Source organism: Ranitomeya imitator, chromosome 1, assembly GCF_032444005.1.
Source record: "Ranitomeya imitator isolate aRanImi1 chromosome 1, aRanImi1.pri, whole genome shotgun sequence".
Classification (NCBI taxonomy): Eukaryota; Metazoa; Chordata; class Amphibia; order Anura; family Dendrobatidae; genus Ranitomeya; species Ranitomeya imitator.
In genome coordinates this window covers 389,061,566-389,085,089 of record NC_091282.1, presented here as the reverse complement: position 1 = coordinate 389,085,089, position 23,524 = coordinate 389,061,566, and the positions used below count along the sequence as shown (strand labels likewise).

General features: G+C 45.2%; 1 protein-coding gene across 2 annotated transcripts in view; it reads right to left on the bottom strand.

The window, feature by feature from the left end:
• LOC138674204 (spindle assembly abnormal protein 6 homolog) overlaps positions 1-23,524 on the bottom strand; it is a 103,684-nt gene that overhangs the window by 8,585 nt on the left and 71,575 nt on the right. For both annotated transcript variants that reach the window (XM_069762113.1, XM_069762117.1), the window contains 2 exons: positions 21,771-21,852; positions 20,916-21,052 (listed from right to left, as the gene is read on the bottom strand). In XM_069762113.1, coding sequence (XP_069618214.1) covers positions 20,916-21,052; positions 21,771-21,852 — 219 coding nt within the window. The remainder of the gene's footprint in view (positions 1-20,915; positions 21,053-21,770; positions 21,853-23,524) is intronic.

The following is a 23,524-nucleotide window of genomic DNA, read 5'->3' as shown; positions in this document are numbered from 1 at the left end:
TGCGATACCGATGAAGCATAGTATGGAACATTCCCAGTCGAAAACGGAGGCTAAAAAAGCAAAAGAAAAAAAACAACCAAACAATTTTGAGACATTCTGCCAACATCTTTTACTTCCTTAACCAATAAGGTGACAATATAACTAACAGGGCTTTCTGAAAAATCTATTGTGCAACGTGAAACCTGTGGAACGAAAAGGTGGTCACAAGCCTGCAAATCAATAGTCATGTAGCAGAATTAACAATCTGCAGCAATCCTGAAGTTCAGCACAAATGTTAATGTAGATGTGACTTCGAAAAGCTGCTTTGTAGCGACTGATGCCTCCAATGTCATAAACCCACAATTTCACATGTAAACGTTTCTCTTGGATCAGGTATAAAAATCAGCCGAAAAAATAAATTGTGGTTGCATCGCATCTTGTATTACGGAGGTATTCTGTCACACAGTCAATTAAGTGACTTGAAATATATAACTATAGAAAGGCTCATAGAGGTGCCTACAGCTCCATAGCACAAAGGGGCAGAGACTTTGTGATTTGAATTTTCATCCTTATTTGATCGCGTTTCAGTTTTTACCGTCCATGTTTTATCAGTGATTTTCTTGTATAGAAAAAAAAAAGTGCAATCCTTCTACTTATTACCATTTTAAACATAGAAAAAACACAAATTGAGCTTGGTATACATGCAGCCCATAAACGCATGTTCACATTGGCCATAAAGCATAAAAAACCTACAAGAAGCAAAATAAACATAAACCCTGCTGTAACTAAATAAATAAAAAGCAAAAGTGCATTTAAATAACTCAGGCTTCTTAGTATCAAAAATAGCATGAAAGCCATTTCACTGTAGACAAGGTGACACAGATCGGGACGGTCCTACGCAGTCTAATATTAAAAACCTTTTAATTTTAAACATAGATAGCACTTGAATGACAATGTGTGCTGTTAGAAGTTTTCATTGACTGACTTGTATGGGTAAATTTTGATTCATGACTTGGATCAAAAATAGCCAGATTCCTACTCCACACTGATGAGGGGCAAAACCCCCGAAACAGCTGTCTGTGGATGGATACCATGCTTGGCATAGGTGGCTTTCCTTCATAGGATGCTGCCCTTCCCGGGGAAAGGCCTGGCTATTCACTGCTTGCGTCGAGAAACACGTGATGGTGTCTCCGCAGCTTCTTTACATGCATTGGATCAAAAATGGACACGTCTCTTGATCTTATTTTGCAAATATCCTGTACCCGAAAAAAAAAATGACATGGGAACACCACATGTGTCCTATTCGGTGCATATCCGAGCACCTGATGCAAACTGAAGTAGCGAGCACTTGCGCTCAACAATAATGACGACATATTCAACCGAATGACAATCTAATGTTATCAAATTCTGTGTCGTACCTGTGGGTTCAAAATGCTCACTATACCCCTGGATAAAATTTTTGAGGGGTATGGTTTCCAAAATGGTGTCACTTGTGGGGAGTTTCCACCGTTAAGGCACATCAGGGGTTCTCCAAACGCGACATGACGGCTGCTAATTATGCCAGCAAATTTTACATTCAAAAAGTTAAACGGCGCTCCTTCCCTTCCGAGCCCTGCCGTGCACCCAAACAATAGATTCCTGTTGTGAATTCTGCTCTTGGGTTCCCTCCAGTGGTTGTAGGTGGGAATGCAGTTGTCTCTGAGTCACAGTCCTGGCCAGGTGTATCTACTGATTGCAGTTCTGACTGGGATATTTAAGTGTGCAGGATTCATTAGCCCTTTCCAGTTGTCAATGTTTCATCTGAAGTGTTGGATCACTTTCTGGCTTCTCCTGCTCAGCTGTCAATTCAGCAAAGATAAGAGTCTGGTTTTGTTTCTGTGGCACATATGCAGTGTGCTTATATTCTGTGCTATTCATTTGTTTTTCTCTTGTCCAGCTTAGACTGTGTCAGTGTTTTCTCAGTCTTGTTGGATTCTCTGGAGATGAATATACGCTCCACATCTTTAGTTAGATGGAGGAGTTTTTGTATTTTCTGCTGTGGATATTTTTGGAAGGATTTTTAATACTGACCGCTTAGTATCCTGTCCTATCCTTTCCTATTTAGCTAGTGTGTGCCTCATTTGCTAAATCCTGTTTCCTGCCTGCATGTGTCTTTTCCTCTACTACTCAAAGTCAATATTTGTGGGGGGCTGCCTATCCTTTGGGGTTCTGCTCTGAGGCAAGGTAGAAATTCCTATTTCCATCTATAGGGGTTTTTAGTCCTCCGGCTGTGTCGAGGTGTCTAGATTTTGTTAGGCACACCCCACGGCTACTTCTAGTTGCGGTGATTAGATCAGGATTGCGGTCAGTATAGTTACCACCTACTCCAGTGAAAGTTTTCATGCTGCTCCAAGGTCACCGGATCATAACAGTACAACTGGCCAATAATGAGTTAAATGCATCTCAGAAGAAGGGAAGAAAGGTCTTGAGCCATTTTTTTCCTTCAGTCTACTTTGTCTTCTCCTCCCTCTTTATCTCTGGGTGGCTGAAGAGCCTTGTGCTAGCATGAATGTTCAGGAATTAGCTTCTCGTGTAGACCAGCTTGCTGCTCGGGTACAGGGTATTTCTGATTATATTGTTCAGACTCCTGTTTTAGAACTGAAGATTCCTACTCCTGATTTGTTTTTTGGTGACAGGTCCAAATTTTTGAGTTTTAAAAACAACTGTAAACTGTTTTTTGCTTTGAGACCTCGATCCTCCGGTGATTCCATTCAGCGAGTAAAAATTGTCATTTCCCTGCTGCATGGCGACCCGCAGGATTGGGCATTTTCCCTGGAATCTGGGAATCCGGCTTTGCTTGATGTAGACTCCTTTTTTCAGGCCTTTGGATTGTTATATGATAAACCTAATTCTGTGGATCAAGCTGAAAAGACCTTGTTGGCCCTGTCTCAGGGTCAAGAGGTGGCAGAATTGTATTGTCAGAAATTCAGAAAATGGTTGGTGTTGACTAAATGGAATAATGATGCTTTGGCGGCAATTTTCAGAAAGGGTCTTTCTGAATCCGTTAAAGATGTTATGGTGGGGTTTCCCACGCCTTCCGGTCTGAGTGATTCTATGTCTCTGGCCATTCAGATTGACCGGCGCTTCCGGAGCGCAGAACTGTGCGCGCTGTGGCATTTTCCTCAGAGCAAATTCCTGAGCCAATGCAGTGTGACAGGATTCGGTCTAGAATGGAATGACAAGGTTTCAGACGTCAGAATAGGTTGTGTTATTATTGTGGCGACGCTTCTCATGTCATTTCTGTCTGCCCTAAGCGGACAAAGAGGATCGCCAGTTCAATTACCATCAGTACTGTACAACCTAAATTTTTGTTATCTGTGTCCTTGATCTGCTCATTGTCATCATTTTCTGTCATGGAGTTTGTGGATTCAGGCGCTGCCTTGAACTTAATGGATTTTGAGTTTGCCAAGCGTTCTGGTTTTCCCTTGCAGCCTTTGCAGAACCCTATTCCTTTAAGGGGCATTGATGCTACACCTTTGGCTAAAAATAAACCCCAGTTTTGGACACAGGTTGCCATGCGCATGGCGCCAGTCCATCAGGAAGATTGTCGATTTCTGGTGTTGCATAATTTGCATGATGCTATCGTGCTGGGTTTTCTGTGGTTGCAGGTACATAATCCTGTGTTGGATTGGAAGTCCATGTCTGTGACTAGTTGGGGTTGTCAAGGGGTTCATAATGATGTTACTTTGATGTCAATCTCCTCTTCTTCCTCTTCTGAAATTCCAGAGTTTTTGTCTGATTTTCAGGATGTATTCGATGAGCCCAAGTCCAGTTTCCTTCCACCGCACAGGGACTGCGATTGTGCTACTGACTTGATTCCAGGCTGTAAGTTTCCTAAGGGTCGACTTTTCAACCTGTCTGTGCCTGAACATACTGCCATGCGGAGCTATATTAAGGAGTCTTTGGAGAAAGGGCATATTCGGCCATCTTCTTCACCGTTGGGAGCGGGGGTCTTTTTTGTTGCTAAAAAAGATGGTTCCTTGAGACCCTGTATTGATTATCGCCTCTTGAATAAGATCACGGTCAAGTTTCAATACCCTTTACCTTTGCTTTCCGATTTGTTTGCTAGGATTAAGGGAGCTAGTTGGTTTACTAAGATTGACCTTCGGGGGGCTTATAATCTTGTTCGTATTAAGCAGGGTGATGAATGGAAAACTGCGTTTAACATGCCTGAAGGCCATTTTGAATACCTTGTGATGCCATTTGGACTCACTAATGCTCCATCTGTTTTTCAGTCCTTCATGCATATCTTCGGACTTATCTTGATAAATTCTTGATTATATATTTGGACGATATTTTGATTTTTTCAGATGATTGGGAGTCTCATGTGCAACAGGTCAGGATGGTATTTCAGATCCTTCGTGACAATGCTTTGTTTGTGAAATGGTCTAAGTGTCTCTTTGGGGTGTAGAAGGTTTCTTTTTTGGGCTTTATTTTTTCTCCCTCGTCTATAGAGATGGATCCGGTTAAGGTTCAGGCCATTCATGATTGGATTCAGTCCACATCCGTGAAGAACCTTCAGAAATTTTTGGGTTTTGCAAATTTTTATCGCCGTTTCATTGCTAATTTTTCCAGTGTGGTTAAACCCTTGACAGATTTGACGAAGAAAGGCGCTGATGTGGCGAATTTGTCCTCTGCGGCTGTCTCTGCCTTTCAGGAGCTTAAACGTCGATTTACTTCTGCTCCGGTATTGCGCCAACCGGATGTTTCTCTTCCATTTCAGGTTGAGGTTGACGCTTCTGAGATTGGGGCAGGGGCTGTTTTGTCTCAGAGGGATCCTGTTGGTTCCTTAATGAAACTGTGTGCCTTCTTTTCCCATAAGTTTTCGCCTGCTGAACGCAATTATGATGTCGGCAATCGGGAGTTGTTGGCTATGAAGTGGGCGTTTGATGAGTGGTGACATTGGCTTGAGGGAGCCAAGCACCGTATTGTGGTCTTGACTGATCATACGAATCTTATTTACATCGAGTCTGCAAAACGGCTGAATCCTAGACAGGCTCGATGGTCCTTGTTTTTTTCCTGTTTTGATTTCGTGGTCTCGTACCTTCCGGGTTCTAAGAATATTAAGGCTGATGCCCTCTCTAGGAGTTTTTTTGCCTGATTCTCCTGAGGTCTTAGAACCGGTCGGTATTCTGAAAGAAGGGGTGGTCCTTTCTGCCATTTCCCCTGATTTACGACGGGTTCTTCAGGAATTTCAGGCTGACAAACCTGACCGCTGTCCAGTGGGGAAACTGTTTGTTCCTGACAGATGGACTAGTAGAGTGATTTCTGAGGTTCACTGTTCTGTGTTGGCTGGTCATCCTGGTATTTTTGGTACCAGAGACTTGGTTGGTAGGTCCTTTTGGTGGCCTTCTTTGTCGCGTGATGTGCGTTCTTTTGTGCAGTCCTGTGGGACTTGTGCGTGGGCCAAGCCTTGTTGTTCCCGTGCTAGTGGGTTGCTTTTGCCATTGCCAGTCCCTGAGAGGCCCTGGACGCATATTTCGATGGATTTTATTTCTGATCTTCCGGTCTCCCAGAAAATGTCTGTTATCTGGGTTGTTTGTGACCGGTTCTCTAAGATGGTTCATTTGGTGCCTTTGCCTAAATTGCCTTTCTCTTCAGATTTGGTTCCGTTGTTTTTTCAGCAAGTGGTTCGTTTGCATGGGATTCCGGAGAATATTGTGTCAGACAGAGGTTCACAGTTTGTTTCTAGGTTTTGGCGGGCCTTTTGTGCTAGGCTGGGCATTGATTTGTCTTTTTCTTCTGCATTTCATCCTCAGACAAATGGCCAGACCAAGCAAACTAATCAGACTTTGGAAACTTATTTGAGATGCTTTTTGTCTGCTGATCAGGATGATTGGGTGGCCTTCTTGCCATTGGCCGAGTTTGCCCTTAATAATCGGGCTAGTTCGGCTACTTTGGTTTCGCCTTTCTTTTGTAATTTTGGTTTTCATCCTCGTTTTTCTTCTGTGCAGGTTGAGCCTTCTGACTGTCCTGGTGTGGATTCTGTGGTTGACAGGTTGCAGCAGATTTGGGCTCATGTGGTGGACAATTTGGTGTTGTCTCAGGAAGAGGCTCAACGTTTTGCTAACCGTCGTCGGTGTGTTGGTTCCCGGCTTCGGGTTGGGGATCTGGTCTGGTTGTCTTCCGGTCATGTTCCTATGAAGGTTTCTTCCCCTAAGTTTAAGCCTCGGTTTATTGGTCCATATAGGATTTCTGAGATTATTAATCCGGTGTCTTTTCGTTTGGCGCTTCCGGCCTCTTTTGCTATCCATATTGTCTTCCATAGATCTTTATTGCGGAAATATGTGGTGCCCGTTGTTCCCTCTGTTGATCCTCCGGCTCCTGTGTTGGTTGATGGTGAGTTGGAGTATGTGGTTGAGAAGATTTTGGATTCTCGTTTTTTTGAGGCGGAGGCTTCAGTACCTTGTCAAATGGAAGGGTTATGGCCAGGAGGATAATTCTTGGGTTTTTGCCTCTGATGTCCATGCTGCTGATTTGGTCCGTGCCTTTTCACCTGGCTCATCCTGATCGTCCTGGAGGCCCTGGTGAGGGTTCGGTGACCCCTCCTCAAGGGGGGGGGTACTGTTGTGAATTCTGCTCTTGGGTTCCCTCCAGTGGTTGTAGGTGGGAATGCAGTTGTCTCTGAGTCACAGCCCTGGCCAGGTGTATCTACTGATTGCAGTTCTGACTGGGATATTTAAGTGTGCAGGATTCATTAGCCCTTCCAGTTGTCAATGTTTCTTCTGAAGTGTTGGATCACTTTCTGGCTTCTCCTGCTCAGCTGTCAATTCAGCAAAGATAAGAGTCTGGTTTTGTTTCTGTGGCACACATGCAGTGTGCTTATATTCTGTGCTATTCATTTGTTTTTCTCTTGTCCAGCTTAGACTGGGTCAGTGTTTTCTCAGTCTTGTTGGATTCTCTGGAGATGCAGATATACACTCCACATCTTTAGTTAGATGGTGGAGTTTTTGTATTTTCTGCTGTGGATATTTTTGGAAGGATTTTTAATACTGACCGCTTAGTATCTTGTCCTACCCTTTCCTATTTAGCTAGTGTGTGCCTCATTTGCTAAATCCTGTTTCCTGACTGCGTGTGTCTTTTCCTCTACTACTCACAGTCAATATTTGTGGGGGGCTGCCTATCCTTTGGGGTTCTGCTCTGAGGCAATGTAGAAATTCCTATTTCCATCTATAGGGGTATTTAGTCCTCCGGCTGTGTCGAGGTGTCTAGGTTTTGTTAGGCACACCCCACGGCTACTTCTAGTTGCGGTGATTAGATCAGGATTGCGGTCAGTATAGTTACCACCTACTCCAGTGAAAGTTTTCATGCTGCTCCAAGGTCACCTGATCATAACAGATTCCCCTCACAAATAGGGTATCAGCGTATTCAGGAGAAATTGCACAATTTGGTGTCAATTTTCTCCTGGTATCCTTGGGGAAAAAAAAAAAGTTTTGGTCTAAAGTAGTGATGAGCGAATATACTCGTTACACGAGATTTCTCGAGCACGCTCGGGTGCCCTCCGAGTATTTTTTAGTCCTCGGATATTTAGTTTTTATCATGTCAGCTTAATGATTTACATCTGTTAGCCAGCATAAGTACATGTGGGGGTTGCCTGGTTGCTAGGGAATCCCCACATGTAATCAAGCTGGCTAACAGATGTAAATCATTCAGCTGCGGCAAGAAACACAATCTCCGAGCACTAAAAAATACTCGGAGGTCACCAGAGTGCTCGTAAAATCTTGAGTAACAAGTGTATTCGCTCATCACTAGGGTTGAGCGACCTTGACTTTTTTAGGGTCGAGTCGGGTTTCGCGAAACCCGACTATCTCAAAAGTCGAGTGAAATCGGCCGATTATGGCGAAAAGTCGAAACACCAAACCCAATGCAAAGAGTCTCTCTCTCTCTCTCGTCCCTGAACTGAAAAGCTGGTGTTACACATTGCAAATCGCTACAGCGCCCAAGCGACAACATGGCGATAGGCGTCCACGCCCCTAAGACCTATGTCATCACTCTGCCCACGCTCCTTCATTGGCTGAAAAAAAATGGCGCCAAGCGCGTCATACGAAACACGACTTTGGCGCGAAAGTCGCGTACCGCATGGCCGACCCCACAGAGGCGACTTTTGAAAATGAACGATCCGTTTCGCTCAACCCTACTCATCACTAGTCTAAAGTAATTTTTTTTTGTGAAAAAAATTAAATGTTCATTTTTTTCCTTTCACATTGCTTAAGTTCCTGTGAAGCACCGTAAGAGTTAATAAACTTATTGAATGTGGTTTTCAGGAACTTGAGGGGTGCAGTTTTTAGAATGGTGTCACTGTTTTTTTTTTTTTTTTTTAACATACACACCTCAAAGTCACTTCTGAGGTGGTCCCTAAAAAAATGGTTTGGTAAATTTTGTTGTAAAAATGAGAAAAATCGCTGGACAACTTTTAACCCTTTTTTTTTTTTAAACAAAAAAAAAATATATGTTTTCAAAATTGTGCTGATGTGAAAGTAGACGTGAGAAATTTTACTTATTATTTTGAGTGACATGACTCTTTGATTTAAGGTTATAAGAATGGAGTTTGAAAATTGTGAAATTTCATATCAAAGAAATTTTACCACAATCATGAAGAACAATAGGTCACAAAAAATCAGTGGAATCTGTTGAAGCGTTCCAGAGTTATAACCACAAAGTGATAGTAGTCAGAATTTTGATTAATCTACATTTACAGTTTTCAGTGCCTGTGGTGTAGCCTGATACGGCAGATAATATGCTTATTTTCGTTCTATTTATTCGTTCCGATAGATTGTCTAAACAAAATGAAAATATGCATATTATCCACCGTATCATCTTACTGCCGGATAGGAGTGTGATTTTTTTTTCCAAACAATATTATAATCAGTAGGTAAAATAGGGGGCAGGTCCGTGACCTGTCATAAGCCATAAGGATGAATACCTAAACAGAGCACCACATAAAGACCCCCTTCCCCCCACAGGCCGCCCTGAAGCACGGAAAACAACCACAAGACAGATTTCATCAATAAAGGTACCATTTTAAATACGTATAACGGCGCTGACCTGACACTGTAGTTTACTGAGCACAATCCTGCTGACAGGTTCCTTTAAAAATACTTTATTGTACAGCACTATTGCTAAATATGCAAAAAGTATTTGTACACAAACACTATATTACTGTTGACAAGCATCACAAAAGAGGGATTTTTGGTTCTTATCGTAAAATCTCTTTCTTGGAGCCTTCATTGGGAGACACAGGTAACCATGGGTGTATGCTGCTGTCACTAGGAGGCTGACACTATGCAAATAAAGAAGAAATAACTCCTCCCCGGCAGTATACACCCTCCGACAGGCACCAGGCAACTCAGGTTGTTTAATTTTTACTTGTTCCTACTACTGCTTTTGCACCAACTATGTACCAACCCACAACAACAGCACGTTGGCCAACACGGTGCAACCTAAATTGAGGGTGCTGTATCCACCAATGAAGGCTCCAAGAAAGATTTTACGGTAAGAACCAAAAATCCCTCTTTCTTTCTCGCTTCATTGGGGGACACAGGTAACCATGGGACGTCCAAAAGCAGTCCCTAGGGCGGGATATTCTGCAGAAAACAAGGAGTCACATCGGCCAGTGAGAAACCGCCACCTGCAGTATCTTCCTACCCAGGCTCGCGTCCGCAGAAGCCTGAGTATGCACCTTGTAGAATTTTACAAAGGTGTGAATGGATGACTGTTGCGGTCTTGCAAACATGCGAGGCCGAAGCTTAGTGACGAACTGCCCAGGAAACTCACACAGCCCGGGTAGAGTGAGCCTTCACCCCCGAAGGAGGCCTTTTGTTTTGGACACGGTATGCCTCCAGAACCGCCGAACGGATCCAACGAGCAATTGTGGACTTGGAGGCAGGGAGCCCCTTTCGACGCCCTTCCAAGACAGTTCTGGAAAGATAAATCCGGATAGCCCTGACCACATCCAATTTGTGAAGAGATTTCTCCAAGGGATAAATCGGGGAAGGGCACAACGAAGGGAGGACGATGTCCTCATTGATGTGAAATGCTGAAACTACCTTTGGTAGAAAGGAAGGAACCGGTCGAAGAACCACCTTGTCCTGGTGCAGGATTAGAAAGGGAGAATGACAGGACAATGCAGCCAACTCAGACACTCTCCTAATCAAGGTGATGGCGACCAAGAAGGCCACCTTCCATGATAGAAGCGAGAAAGAGATTTCCCGAATCGGTTCAAAAGGCGCACACTGGAGGGCGTCTAACACGAGGTTGAGGTCCCAAGGCTCGATAGGAGGATGATAAGGGGGAACAATATGAGTGACCCCTTGGATAAAGATCCTCACTTGTGGAAGAGAGGCCAGGTCTCTTTGAAAAAGGATGGACAAGGCAGAAATCTGACCTTTCAAGGTGCTCAGGGAAAGTCACGAATCAAGACCCGCTTGAAGGAAACCGAGAAGGGATGGAAGGGAAAAAACCATAGGAAACAGACTGTTGTCCTCACACCATCGGAAAAAGGCCTTCCAACATCTATGGTAGACATGCAAGGAAGCTGGTTTTGTCGCTTTTATCATAGTCTGGATGACGCTGTGAAAAAACCAGTATCCTTCAGGACAGCGGCCTCAACGGCCATACCATTAGATTCAGAGACCGAGAATTCGGGTGGAAGAGGGGCCCCTGTGAAAGAAGATCCGGAAGATCCGGTAGTCTCCATGGAACGTCCGATAGCATGTTCACTAGTTCCGCATACCAGGCCCTGCGAGGCCAATCTGGAGCTACCAAGAGTACAGGGACCCCTTCTGTCTTGATCTTTTTTACAACCCTAGGGATCAAGGGGAGGGATGGGAACAAATAAGGCATCTGGAACTGGGCCCACGAGATCACGAGAGTGTTGCATCCGACGGCCATCGGATCCCGAGATCTGGAAACGTACTGGGGAACCTTGTGGTTTGCCCAGGAGGCCATTAAGTCGACGTCTGGAATGCCCCACCTCTGACAAATCTGGCTGAAGATTGAGGGGAGGAGAGACCACTCACCCGCCATGAGGCCTTGGCGACTGAGGAAGTCGGCTTCCCAATTGTCCACCCCTGGGATGTGGACGGCTGATATAGAGGGAACTGTTATGACCTGGTGGTCAGGACTATAATGGACCTGGTGGTTAAGAGCACACGGAATGACCTGGTAGTTACTGATAATAAAGGACGAGCTCTGGGACGTGGGAACTCTGCTGACCGCAATCCCTAATCCTATAACACACACTAGAAATAGCCGTGGATTGCTCCTAACGCTCCCTATGCAACTCGGCACAGCCTAAGAAACCAGCTAGCCCTGAAGATAGAAAAATAAAGCCTACCTTGCCTCAGAGAAATTCCCCAAAGGAAAAGGCAGCCCCCCACATATAATGACTGTGAGTAAAGATGAAAATACAAACACAGAGATGAAATAGGTTTAGCAAAGTGAGGCCCGACTTACTGAACAGACCGAGGATAGGAAAGGTAGCTTTGCGGTCAGCACAAAAACCTACAAAAAGACCACGCAGAGGGCGCAAAAGGACCCTCCGCACCGACTCACGGTGCGGAGGCGCTCCCTCTGCGTCCCAGAGCTTCCAGCAAGCAAGAAAACAACAAAATAGCAAGCTGGACAGAAAAATAGCAAACCAGAGAAAAACAAGTAGTCACTTAGCTTCTACTGGGAAGACAGGTCACAAGAACGATCCAGGAGTGAACAAGACCAATACTGGAACATTGACAGGTGGCATGGAGCAAAGATCTAAGTGGAGTTAAATAGAGCAGCCAGCTAACGAATTAACCTCATCACCTGTGGAAGGAAACTCAGAAACACCCACAGCCACCAGAGGAATTCCATGGACAGAACCAGCCGAAGTACCATTCATGACCACAGGAGGGAGCCCGACAACAGAATTCACAACAGGGAACGTAGCTCTCCGCCCAACGCAGAATTTTTGCCACTTCCGTCATGACCTGTCTACTGCGAGTACCTCCCTGATGGTTTATGTAAGCCACGGCTGTGGCGTTGTCCGAATGAATGCGGACTGGCTTTCCAGAGAGGAGGGACTGCCAGTGGATGAGGGCTAGGAAGATGGCTCTGATTTCCAAGAGGTTGATAGGAAGACGTGCCTCTTGAGCAGTCCAGCGGCCCTGGGCCGTGAGGTGGAGAAAGACAGCTCCCCAACCCTGGAGGCTGGCTTCGATGGTGATGACCTGCTAACGGAGGGGAAGAAATGACCTCCCGCGCAAAATGGAGGTGGATAGCATCCACCAAGTGAGAGACTGCTTTACCTTTGGAGAGAGGCGAAGCGGGCGGTCCAGGGAAAGTGGGTTCCTGTCCCAGGCAGCCAGAAGGGCCAGCTGGAGGGGGCGAGAGTGGAACTGAGCATAGAGAACCGCTTCCATGGAAGCAAACATTTTCCCCAGAACCCTCATGGCGAGGCGTGAGGCAGAGGGTTCGGGCCCTTTAGTGCTCTGATACCCCGACGAAGAGAAAATAACTTCTCCTTGGGGAGAAAGACCTGAGCCTGAGAGGTGTCGAATTCCATGTCCAGGAACTCCAGACGTTGGGTTTGAATCAAGGAGGACTTCTGATAGTTGATTATCCAGCTGAGGCGAATAAGCGTGTCCAGAGTAAGCTGGAGGCTCTGGCTGCAATCCCGACGAAACGAACGCTTGATCAGGAGATCGTCGAGTTATGGGATTACGAGAATCCCCTTTGAACGCAGAATGGCCATGACCGCTGCCATGACCTTCGTAAAGACCCTGGGAGCAGACGCCAAACCGAAAGGGAGAGCCGTGAACTGGTAATGATGCTCTTGGATCGCGAAACGGAGGAACCTCTGATGCTGTTTGCAAATTGGGATGTGTAGGTACGCATCCCGAATGTCCACGGAACACATCTCGAATGTCCATGGACGCGATCACCGAGCGTAGTGATTCCATTTTGAAGTGTCAAATTCGGAGATGGTGGTTTAACTGCTTGAGATCCAAAATTGGACAGAGAGAGCCGTCCTTTTTTGGAACCACGAACAGGTTTGAGTAAAAACCCGAAAACTGCTCGCAATAAAGGACCGGAACTATAACTCCTGAGGCGAGGATCAACGGCCTGGAGAAGCCCTGGGAGATAGGAGGACTGTTTGGGAGGACGAGAGAGAAAGAAACATCTTCCTGGGGGGAAGAAAATTCTATCTTGTAGCCTGAGGTGACGATCTCCCTGATTCAGGCGTCGTCGACTACCGATAGCCAAACCTCTGAGAACAGAAGAAGCCGGCCTCCCACCCTGGAAGGATTTCCAGGAGGAGGGAGACCCGTCATTTATTAGAAAATCTGTGGCCTCGAGGTCCAGAAGGATTTGAGGAGCGGCTCTTAGTTCTCCAGTGCGGGGGAGGCCTGAAGGAAGGTTTCCTCTGTTCTCCTTGGGAGGAAAACCGGTCCTGACGAGCGGGGTTTCCTGAGGAGGTAAAGGACCAAAAGGGACGAAAGGACTGGGGGCCCTTCTTGTTGAAGGGGCATCTAGGCTTGGACTGAGGTAAGGAGGTACTCTTACCACCAGTAGCGTCTGAGATCATTTGATCCAGCTATGTGCCGAAGAGTCTGGAGCCCTGAAAGGGCAGGCCAGTGAGGGATTTTTTAGAAGCGGGATCTGCGTTCCACGCTTTAAGCCAAAGAACTCGGCGAATGGCCACAATGTTACTGTTAACCCTTGCTGAGCAAGCAGCCGTATCCAGGGAGGCATTTATGAGGTATTTACCCGCAAGAGAAATCTGATCCACCAAATCAGACATTTGCTTAGCAGGAGCTGAGGCTAAAATGCCTCTGCGCAGTGTCTTGGCCCAGGCTGACACAGCTTTCGCTACCCATGAAGAGGCGAAACTAGGACAGAGGGAGGCTCCAGAAGCCTCAAATGCTGATTTGGATAATGCCTTGATTTTTCTGTCCGTGGGATCCTTAAGAGATGCCGCGTCCACAATAGACAAACCAGTCTGTGAGGATAATATAGACACAGGCGGGTCGACCTTAGGAGACTCGGACCATTTGCTAACAAGGTCTGAGTGAAAAGGGTATAAGACGTCCAGCCGTTTCCTTCCAGGGAAACGTTTACCAGGGTTCTCCCAGTGTCTAGACGTAGTGTTGTCAAACTCCTTGTGATTGGGAAAAACGCTAGAGGGACGTTTAATCTGTTTAAATGAAACGGAGATGTCCTGAGAGGTTGTCTCTTCCTCCTTAAGCTCAATCATCTGAATAATAGCCGAAATAAGGCTATCAACTATATTCTGTGTACCGGAAGTCTGATCTGCATCCGAGTCAGATTCCGACTGAGAAGTTACGCCAGACCCGACGTCCGCCTGCAGGGAGGAGGAGGAACGGGCAGATTGGGGTATCCCAGTATGATCCGGTGAACTGGAAGAGGAGCTATATAGGGTCCTCTTTCTGTATCTTTTTTCAAGTCTGCCTCTGTGAAGGTCTTGGACAGGTGCAAGCGAATCGCCGTGTGAGGCGTTCGTGGCACTGGTGGCAATAGATAGAAGCGGGATACGTTCAAGTGCCTGGAACAGGGACTGAGACACTTTAGTCAAGTCAGACACTGACTGAGACATTGCAAAAGCCCACTCCAGGGGAAGGGGGGTGCACTCATCCCGAGACATAGGAGCTTCCTGAGGGACGGACATGATAGGAGGAACGCAGAACGGGCAGAAAGGAGATGGCTGACCTGAAGCCCACTTTCTCGTACAGCGGGCGCAGGCGTAGTGAATGACCGTAGTGACATAGCCGGGGGTCCCTGCGGGGATGGACATAGGTGGAGGACAGAACCACTTGCAGCAGGAGCAGAGACGATACTGCCGGGAGGAGTACAGGCCAGGGGAAGAAGCAGCGCAAGCCTACCGAAACCCAGCAACAGCGGTTGTTTGTGTCCCCCCCCCCCCCCCCGGGGATCCTCGTGCAGCACGCGATGGAGGCCAGGTAGGAGGAGGAAGACGGCTTTACTCCGAGAATTGCGGGAAGAACGCGCCAGAAGTGGGCGTGGCCAGGCACAGAAGGGAGGGAGAGAACCTCCCAAGAGAAATGCCCCCCGTCGGCGCTGGATCCCAGTGAAGGCGTGCCCGCGGGGACGCAGGGCAAAGACGCTGGGGGAGTGACAAGCCGGGACAGAAAAACCCACCGAAGAAAAAGAACGGTGCGCGCCCAAAAAACGGGCGCAAATTTTGAAAAGGAGAAGGGGCCAGGAATAATGAAAGCTTCATGCCGCGCTAGCGGCTGAAAAAAAAGGGGAGATCGGTGCTAACTGGTGCGGCGCAGGTAACCAGGTGCCGTCGTCCTGTGCTCCCTGCTAATTGACGCCGCCACTGCAGAGGTGAGGTGATAGGTTGAGGGGGGGGGGGGGAAGGGGCATCGTTGATTGAAAATCCCCCTACCTGAAGACGAGGAACGCATCAGGGGCCCTTGTACCGCGGAAAGGGTCCTAGAAATGAAGTCCTCCTTCCCGCGCTATTTCAGCCAGCGCAGAAGACGGTGTCAACCCCTAAACAGGGGGATGAGGACACTGGAGGTGACCACCGTCTTCCTCTCAGCCCACTCCGAGGAGAGGGATGAGGGGGGGGAACAGAGCAAGGACTGGCCACCGATAGCGAACATGAACACCCCAGGGTGACATGAATCGAAGTCCTGCCCAGCGGATCCGAGGGGGTGCGATGTGGGTGATACCACACTGCTCTCTCAGTCGCTTACTGTGGGGAATCAGGGTAGCCCCAAAAGAAGCATCTGAAACAAAAGGGAAAAAGATTAATAAACACACACAAAACCTGAATGAAAAAACAAATGCGGATCTGGTGCTAGATCCAGGTCCGCCTCCTACAGACACTAAGCAAAAACTAAGTTGCCTGGTGCCTGTCGGAGGGTGTATACTGCCGGGGAGGAGTTATTTCTTCTTTATTTGCATAGTGTCAGCCTCCTAGCGACAGCAGCCTACACCCATGGTTACCGGTGTCCCCCAATAAAGCGAGAAAGAAATGGATCTGAGTTTTAACACAGTTTATAAAAGAGAAAAAAATGTAATGCATAAATAAACACATAAAAAAAATTAAGGATAAGTGTAAACCTGTACAATTTCGATCAACAGATGGTCTTAAAGAAAATAAAGATGCATCTATACTGTTTCTCTACTTAGAATTTTGAACGTTCGGAGCACAGTTTTTCATATCTTTTTTTTTTTTTTTATAGAACCTGGGGGACATTTTTTTTTGCTTAAAACACCTGTCCATATATTCTTAAGGAAGGATTTCTCCTTCAGATTAGCATCAGATTCCGTTTACTGCCATCTGTTGCACACCTTAGAATCTCAGCAGAATGTGTACTGTAGACTTGGGAGCCATCTAAACACTTGATCTCTACTTGAATGGCTTTGTAAGAATTAAACTTAGAGCTTATTAAAAGTATCACTGCAAAACTGCAATACTTCAAAGCTGCTTTTTTTGCTACCCTTCTATTACCTTCAGTTTCCATGGCGGTCAGTAAGGCTATGATCTAATGTTTTTTTGATCGCGTGTTATTCCACTTTCGACGGTATGATGATAAAGCATTGTTTTTTTTGCCTTATTTAGCATTGCCACGTCTATTAAAAAAAATGTGTACTTTTATGGTTTAGATTTTTTTTAATGCAAATAATTATTAATAGAATATGGATTTTTTATTATTTTTAAAATATTTTTACAATTATTAAAAAACTTTTTTTTTTTTTTAATTCATTCTAACTTTTACACTGTGTGTGGGACACTCATTTTATGCAGGCTGATCGCTTCAATAGCATGCAGATCTGAATGCTATAGAAGCTGTCAGCGCAGCAATCCCTGCACACTGACCATTGAGACTTCCTGACATGCACTGCGCATGACAGGAAGTCACTCATCTCTGGGGACCTGGATGTCATCATGATGACATCGGGTCTTCATGGCAGCGATTTGGACCTCGCGTCATGCTTCGGGGTCCCCGATCCAAAGGCAGAGGGGCTGTCAGCCCCTCTGACTGCCCTTGAACGCTGCGATCATGTTTGAATGCAGTGTTCTGGGTGTTAAAGTTCAGGGAGCTGTCCGTGACCACTCCTGGCACTTAGTGCCGGGTGTCAACTGTGAGAATCAGCTGACACTCGGCCGCGATCAGCCGCACTCTCCCCGGATCGCAATGGACGTACTATTCCATCCATGGGAATTAAGTCTCAGGTCACATGGACGGAATAGTACGTCTGATGGCAGACTGGTTAAAATAAGCTCTGGAAGCAGATTCACGGGGAGATTTATGTCCCACCAATAGAGCTTAATAGCTCATTTACATATTAAAAAAATATCCTCCACAGCTTGTCCACCGCTGCCCACTGTCACCGCTATCTGCATCCTTGGGATACAGGCAGCGGTGAATGCATTGATGGAGGATATGTGTGACAGCTGATGCGAAGAGTCAGTGCATCGGAGAAAACTGATGCAGAATGGGAGCGAGCGGAGTATGTGGTGTTTTATTTCAAGTTTATTGGATGTTTGACTGGAAATGGGGAGGCTACATGGGGGTCTCCGGTTGAACGTGGGGAGGCTGCGTGGAGAGACTCCTGCTGGATGTGGGAAGGCTGCATGGGAAGACTTCTGCTGGACGTGAGGAGGCTGCGTGGGGGGGGGGGTCCCCTGCTGGACGGGGGGATGCTGCGTGGGGGGGGGGGGTCCCCTGCTGGACGGGGGGATGCTACATGGGGGGGGGTCTCCTGCTGGACGGGGGGATGCTACATGGGGGGGGGGGGGTCTCCTGCTGGACGGGGGGGATGAGACATGGGGAGTCTCCTGCTGGATGTGGGGAGGCTACGTGGGGGTCTCCTGCTAGACGTGGGAGGCTACGTAGGGAGTCTCTGGCAGATCAGGCGGAGGTTATATGGGGGTCTCCTGCTGGACGTGGTGAGGCTACGTGGGGAGTCTTTTGCAGAGCAGGCGGAGGCTACATGGGGGGTCTCCTGCTGGACGTGGGGAGGTCATGTGGGGGAGCTACTTGGGGGGGTCTCCTGACGATCAGGCGGAGGCTACGTGGGGGGGGTCTCCTGCCAATCAGGCAGAGGCTATGTGGGGGGCATTGCGGTATAAAGGGGCTGTGTGTGTGCTCAAACAGTATATATGACAATATGTGGCCCTCAGGAAAATGAATTGTCCACCCCTGGTTTCGGAGGATTAATCCTACAAACAGATTTTCTATAGAACTTTAGAAATAAAAACTCTGTACACTATAGCAAAAAAATAAAAACCTGAAAAAGCGTGTAAGAGTCCCAAGGGTGTATATGATCATGCGAATTTTGTCGAATTTTGTATTTAGTTTCCTACAGCCTGCATGGCTATGTAGATGGCTTAGAAGGGTTTATCCTACTAACATATTCCCTTTTAAAGCATCACTCCAGTATTTTTTTTCATTGCATCTCTGGAGTGGTGCCACTAATCCAAGTTCCTTGCCTCTAGAATTATACTTACCAGCTACTGACTTCATCTTTTATCAGTCTCCAGCAGTTTATGACCTGCCGGAGCACTCCAGAGTTTGATGGACAATCCAGAATTCACAACTCAATATAAGTCTATAAGAGCCATAAGACTCAGACTTACATTGAGAGCTTGTTCACATTATCTCTGACTTCTGGTCAATTAGATGTTGCAGTCACAAGTTGGAAGATCCGGAGCGGCGTCGGGAACAGCTGGTAAATATAATACTTGGGGTCAGGGAACTTAGATTAGTTGCACCACTCCAGGGGTGAAATATAAAAACAAAAACAATAGAGTGGTGTTTTAAGGATGACCTTATCTCCTGGGAAACCCCCCCAAAAAGAAGACCAAATAGAAAACTATGAAATACATTCTAATATAAGATTGTTTCATAATGTAAATATGGCTGTCTGCATATTGTGGAGCAGCACAACAGAAGCAGCAAAAGGTAGATCCTACAGTCTTCTGTATCTTCTTGTATTTTTCTCAGAACTCATATGTCCCCTTTAAATCTGTGGCTTTAGAGTCTGTGTAAAATAGTTGCCGTAAGAAGTTCTATGTTGAGCGGAGTAAGAATATTTGATAGAATTATCCTTACAACTGGTCGACCAATTAATCAATGTCACTAAAGGTGTACCGTATTATATAGCCTAACTTTCAAAAGTAACATAACATTGACATGTGAGCCAGATTAAATGACATAGATTAGCAAAAAGACAGATTACATGGTGAATAGATTAGCTCATAGACTAGTATATAGATCGGTGTAGATCAACAGACAAGGCACAAAAATATACTTTCAGAGGTTAAACACGTTATTGATCTGGCAATTAAAAAAACAGAATAATTGGAAGATGCTTGGTCAATCTGAATTTGTATCTGATCTTTAAACAGCAATTGCAAAAAACAGGGCAAATAAGATGTTAATTTTCTAGGTGCTTGCATGAAGCTAGCTAATTAAGGCGTTATCTTAGGCTATGTGCACACGATGCGGATTTTGCTGCGGATCCGTAGCTGCGGGTTCTCAGCGGTTTCCCATGCATTTACAGTACAATGTAAACCTATGGGAAACCGAAAACGCTGTGCCCATGCTGCGGAAAAAAAACACGCGGAAACGCAGGGGTTTACATTCCTCAGCATGTCAATTCTTTGTGCGGAATCCGCAGCGATTTTACACCTGCTCCATAATAGAAAACCGCAAGTGTAAAACTGCAGTGGAATCCGCATAAAAACCGCGGTAAATCCGCAGGAAAAACGCGCAGTTTTTGCCCTGCGGATTTATCAAATCCGCTGCGGAAAAATCCTGCAGAGGATCATTCTACGTGTGCACATACCCTTAATGTGGACGTTGCTATCAGAAAATATCACTTACAAAAATGGTTGTACTCTAAGGCAGCACTTCCCAACTCCAGTCCTCATTGCTCCCCAACACTTCATGGTTTCAGGATTTCCTTAGTATCGCATGGGTGGAGGAATTATTATTATTATGGCATCAGAAAGTGCCATAGGGTCTCTTACCTGTGCATTACTAAGGAAATCCGGAAAAACATGATGTGTTGGGGGCTGTGAGGATGGGGTTTGGGAAATTGAGAAATCCGCACAAATCATTTGAGAAGACATTATGCTGTGTATGTACATAAATCTGTTGCAAATTCAGCAATTAAATTTTGCATTATAGGGAATTTGCTAGCAGGGTTTTGCTACGTAATCAGAGATCAGCATGATGTAGGGGCAGAGAGGTTCTAACAGCAGGTCCTCCTCCACCATTGATTAGCAGCTGTCTGCCTATGCACAGTATACACAGAAAGCTGCCAATTAGTTATGGGGGGAGGGTTACACAGGGCTCAGCATTCAGAGAGCTGCTAGATCTGCAGCAAATAAAAATGAGATCTTCATCACAATTGCTCCAACCAGTAATACACTGCTGGAATGAGAATCTCTGCCCCTACATTATGGTGCTCTTATGTTACAAAGCAAAAACCTGCTGACAGATTCCCTTTTTCACAGAATTTTACCCTTTTTAATTCAAAGGGGAACATTTCCAGCAGAATCTATGCAGTCTTGCCACTGATTTTAGATTTTTTTTCTTTAACAGGTCAGACCTCGCTAATCCCTTTAAAATCTTTTTTTTTTAATAAAACAGTTGTAGATGCACAGTAAGCCCTGTTGGTAATACTATGGGTACATTTCTGGAGATGAGGTTCGGCAGTACATAATAATAATAATCTTTATTTTTATATAGCGCTAACATATTCCGCAGCGCTTTACAGTTTTGCACACATTATCATCACTGTCCCCGATTGGGCTCACAATCTAGAATAGTACATAGCTAGTGTGCATAAGGAGCGATGGAAATTGGCCTATGTGAAGAGCTGGACCCCGCAGATACAGGACAAACAGGCCTTACCACGCTGCTCGGAACGGCTGCCATGTTTGCCGCAGGATTCATTGTTCTAACCAAACCAGGCATTTCACATGAAGCCTGCGATCCTTGCAGGGATGCCATTTTATTTTCATTCAGCTGCTTGTTAAGCCAGGAAATTACTGGAAAGTAAAAATAAATCTTTAGAAATGCAGTGATTTGTTGATAACCACTCTAATGAGCGTAGATTACTTTACAATTACGTCCCAACAGATGCTGTACGCAGGAAAAAAACATTTCCTAGAAGTGTGCGTGTAAGACCTTGTAACGCATCGGATACTTTTTCTTTTTTACTACTAACTATTCTGACTGCATCCACGTGCATATATCATCGGAGAAGAAATGCTCTTTTGTCTATGCAACCAATCTGATACACAATTAGTACGTTTTTTTTTTTTTTTTTACTATGTACATTTAGGTCCCAATTCATCAAGATTGGAGATTAATTAAAATTAAATTAAATGTCAGAAATTAAGACAGCAGTAAGATACACAAAGCATTGATTTCGGATGAGAAAGTGAAGCAATAATTATATATATATACACACACATATATATATATATATATATATATATATATATATATATATATATATATATATATATATATATATATATATATATATATATATATATATATATATATATATATATATATATATATATATATAATCTAGAAAGGGAAGTGCCATTATGCAGCGCTATATACATAGGGTTACACGCAGAACAAAAATGAAGAAAAGACATACTGAAGAGAGTTGGAAAAAGCTGCAGTATCAAGTGACACTGCGCCTAATTTACCAATGAAGAATACTATAACAGACAGTTTTGCAACACTTGCCATTCTCATTAGTCTTCAACAGTTGCTTGCTCTCTTCCAATTTCTCAGATGTACAGTCTAGCTGCTCTTGTAACTTCAACAGCTAAGAAATGGAATTTAACAAAGAAATGTTTGCACATCCCAGACACAATACAAATAGCACCATTCTCACGGATCATTATCAGACTAGCGGAAAAAACAGGGAAACAATGGTACTCAATAAGAGGAAAATAGGAAAAACTTTGAACGTTTTATACGGCTTTCTTGTGACAGCATCTACAGTATAAATGCCACACACATAGAAGCTTTATTATATTCGGTCATGATCGAAAGTGCCGGCACCCATGAAATTGTTCCAGAAAATTATTGCAACTATATGTTTTGTTATACGAGTTTATTTCTTGTGTGTATTGGAATAAGAACAAAAATCTGAAAAAAATGGCAAATTGGACAATTTCACACTAAACCCCCAAAATGGGCCGGACAAAATTGATGGCACCCTCAACTTAATATTTGGTTGCACACCCTTTGGAATAAATAACTGCAATCATTCGCTGCCTATAACCATCAACAAGCTTCTTACACCTCTCAACTGGAATTTTGGACCACTCTTGTTTTGCAAATTGCTCCAGATCTCTCATATTTGATGGGTGCCTTCTCCCAACAATTATGACATCTCTCCACAGGTGCTCATTGGGATTTACATTGCTGGCCACTTCAGATCTGGCCAGCATTTTGTTTCCATCCTTTTCTGGGTGCTTCTGGAAGTATGTTTGGGGTCATTGTCCTGCTGGAAGACCGGACCATTTTGAGATTTTGGATGAAATTTTGTCCAATTTGCCTTTTTTCTTTGCTTCTTTTGTGAAATAAAAAATGTGGAAATAAAAATGTGTATAACAAAACATGTGGAATTGTCTGGAACAATTTCAAGGGTGCCAACACTGTCGGACATGACGCAGATAACAACGTTACATTACATCCATAGGACACCAATTGTGAAAGAAGCAATTCACCACAGATTTTGACAGAAATTTGAAATCTGTAACAAATCGCATGGTTCTGATCAACCCCACAAATCTTTACCAGAAGAGTGGCATTTCTTTCCACTCTTTTCATTAAAAGTGCTGTTGCCATGTGTTACACATTAACCCGTTCACCACTTTTAACATACCTACAAGTCATGGATTTGTAGGGGTTCCCAATCCTTGATATGCAGGTACATCAAGGCGATGCCGTGTGCAGCACGGGAGATATGACCACGCTATCTTGGCTTAAGTGTAGCCAAGCCCTGGCTGTCACCGCTAGAAGCAGTGCCCGCAAAGCCCCTGGATGTTTAATCCCATAAATACTGCAATTCATATTGATCGCCACCCCAACGTCAGGGCGAGGGCCTGATCGTGGTCATGGCAACCCGAAGGAATCATGACGACCTCAGCGTCTGCCAGCTATTGTAGCCTGTTTAAACAATGGCATGCGTACCCGTGCCGATTGTTATAGCAGCATCACTGCACCTCTGAACCCGGGTGTACGCTTTCCAGCTTCAGAGACGCTCACTGCACATGACCGGAAGTCATCTTCTGAACTCTCGGACATGCGCAGTGCGCACCTCTGAAGCCGGGAAGCGTACATCTGGCTTCAAAGGCACACTGTGAGAGACGGGAAGCCATCTTCTGAACTTCGGGAAATGCGCAGTGCGTGTCTCTAAAGCCAGAAAGCGGCTTACAGGGGCGTGATAACAGGGCTGACTAGTCTAGGGAGCTAATGCCCCATTAACT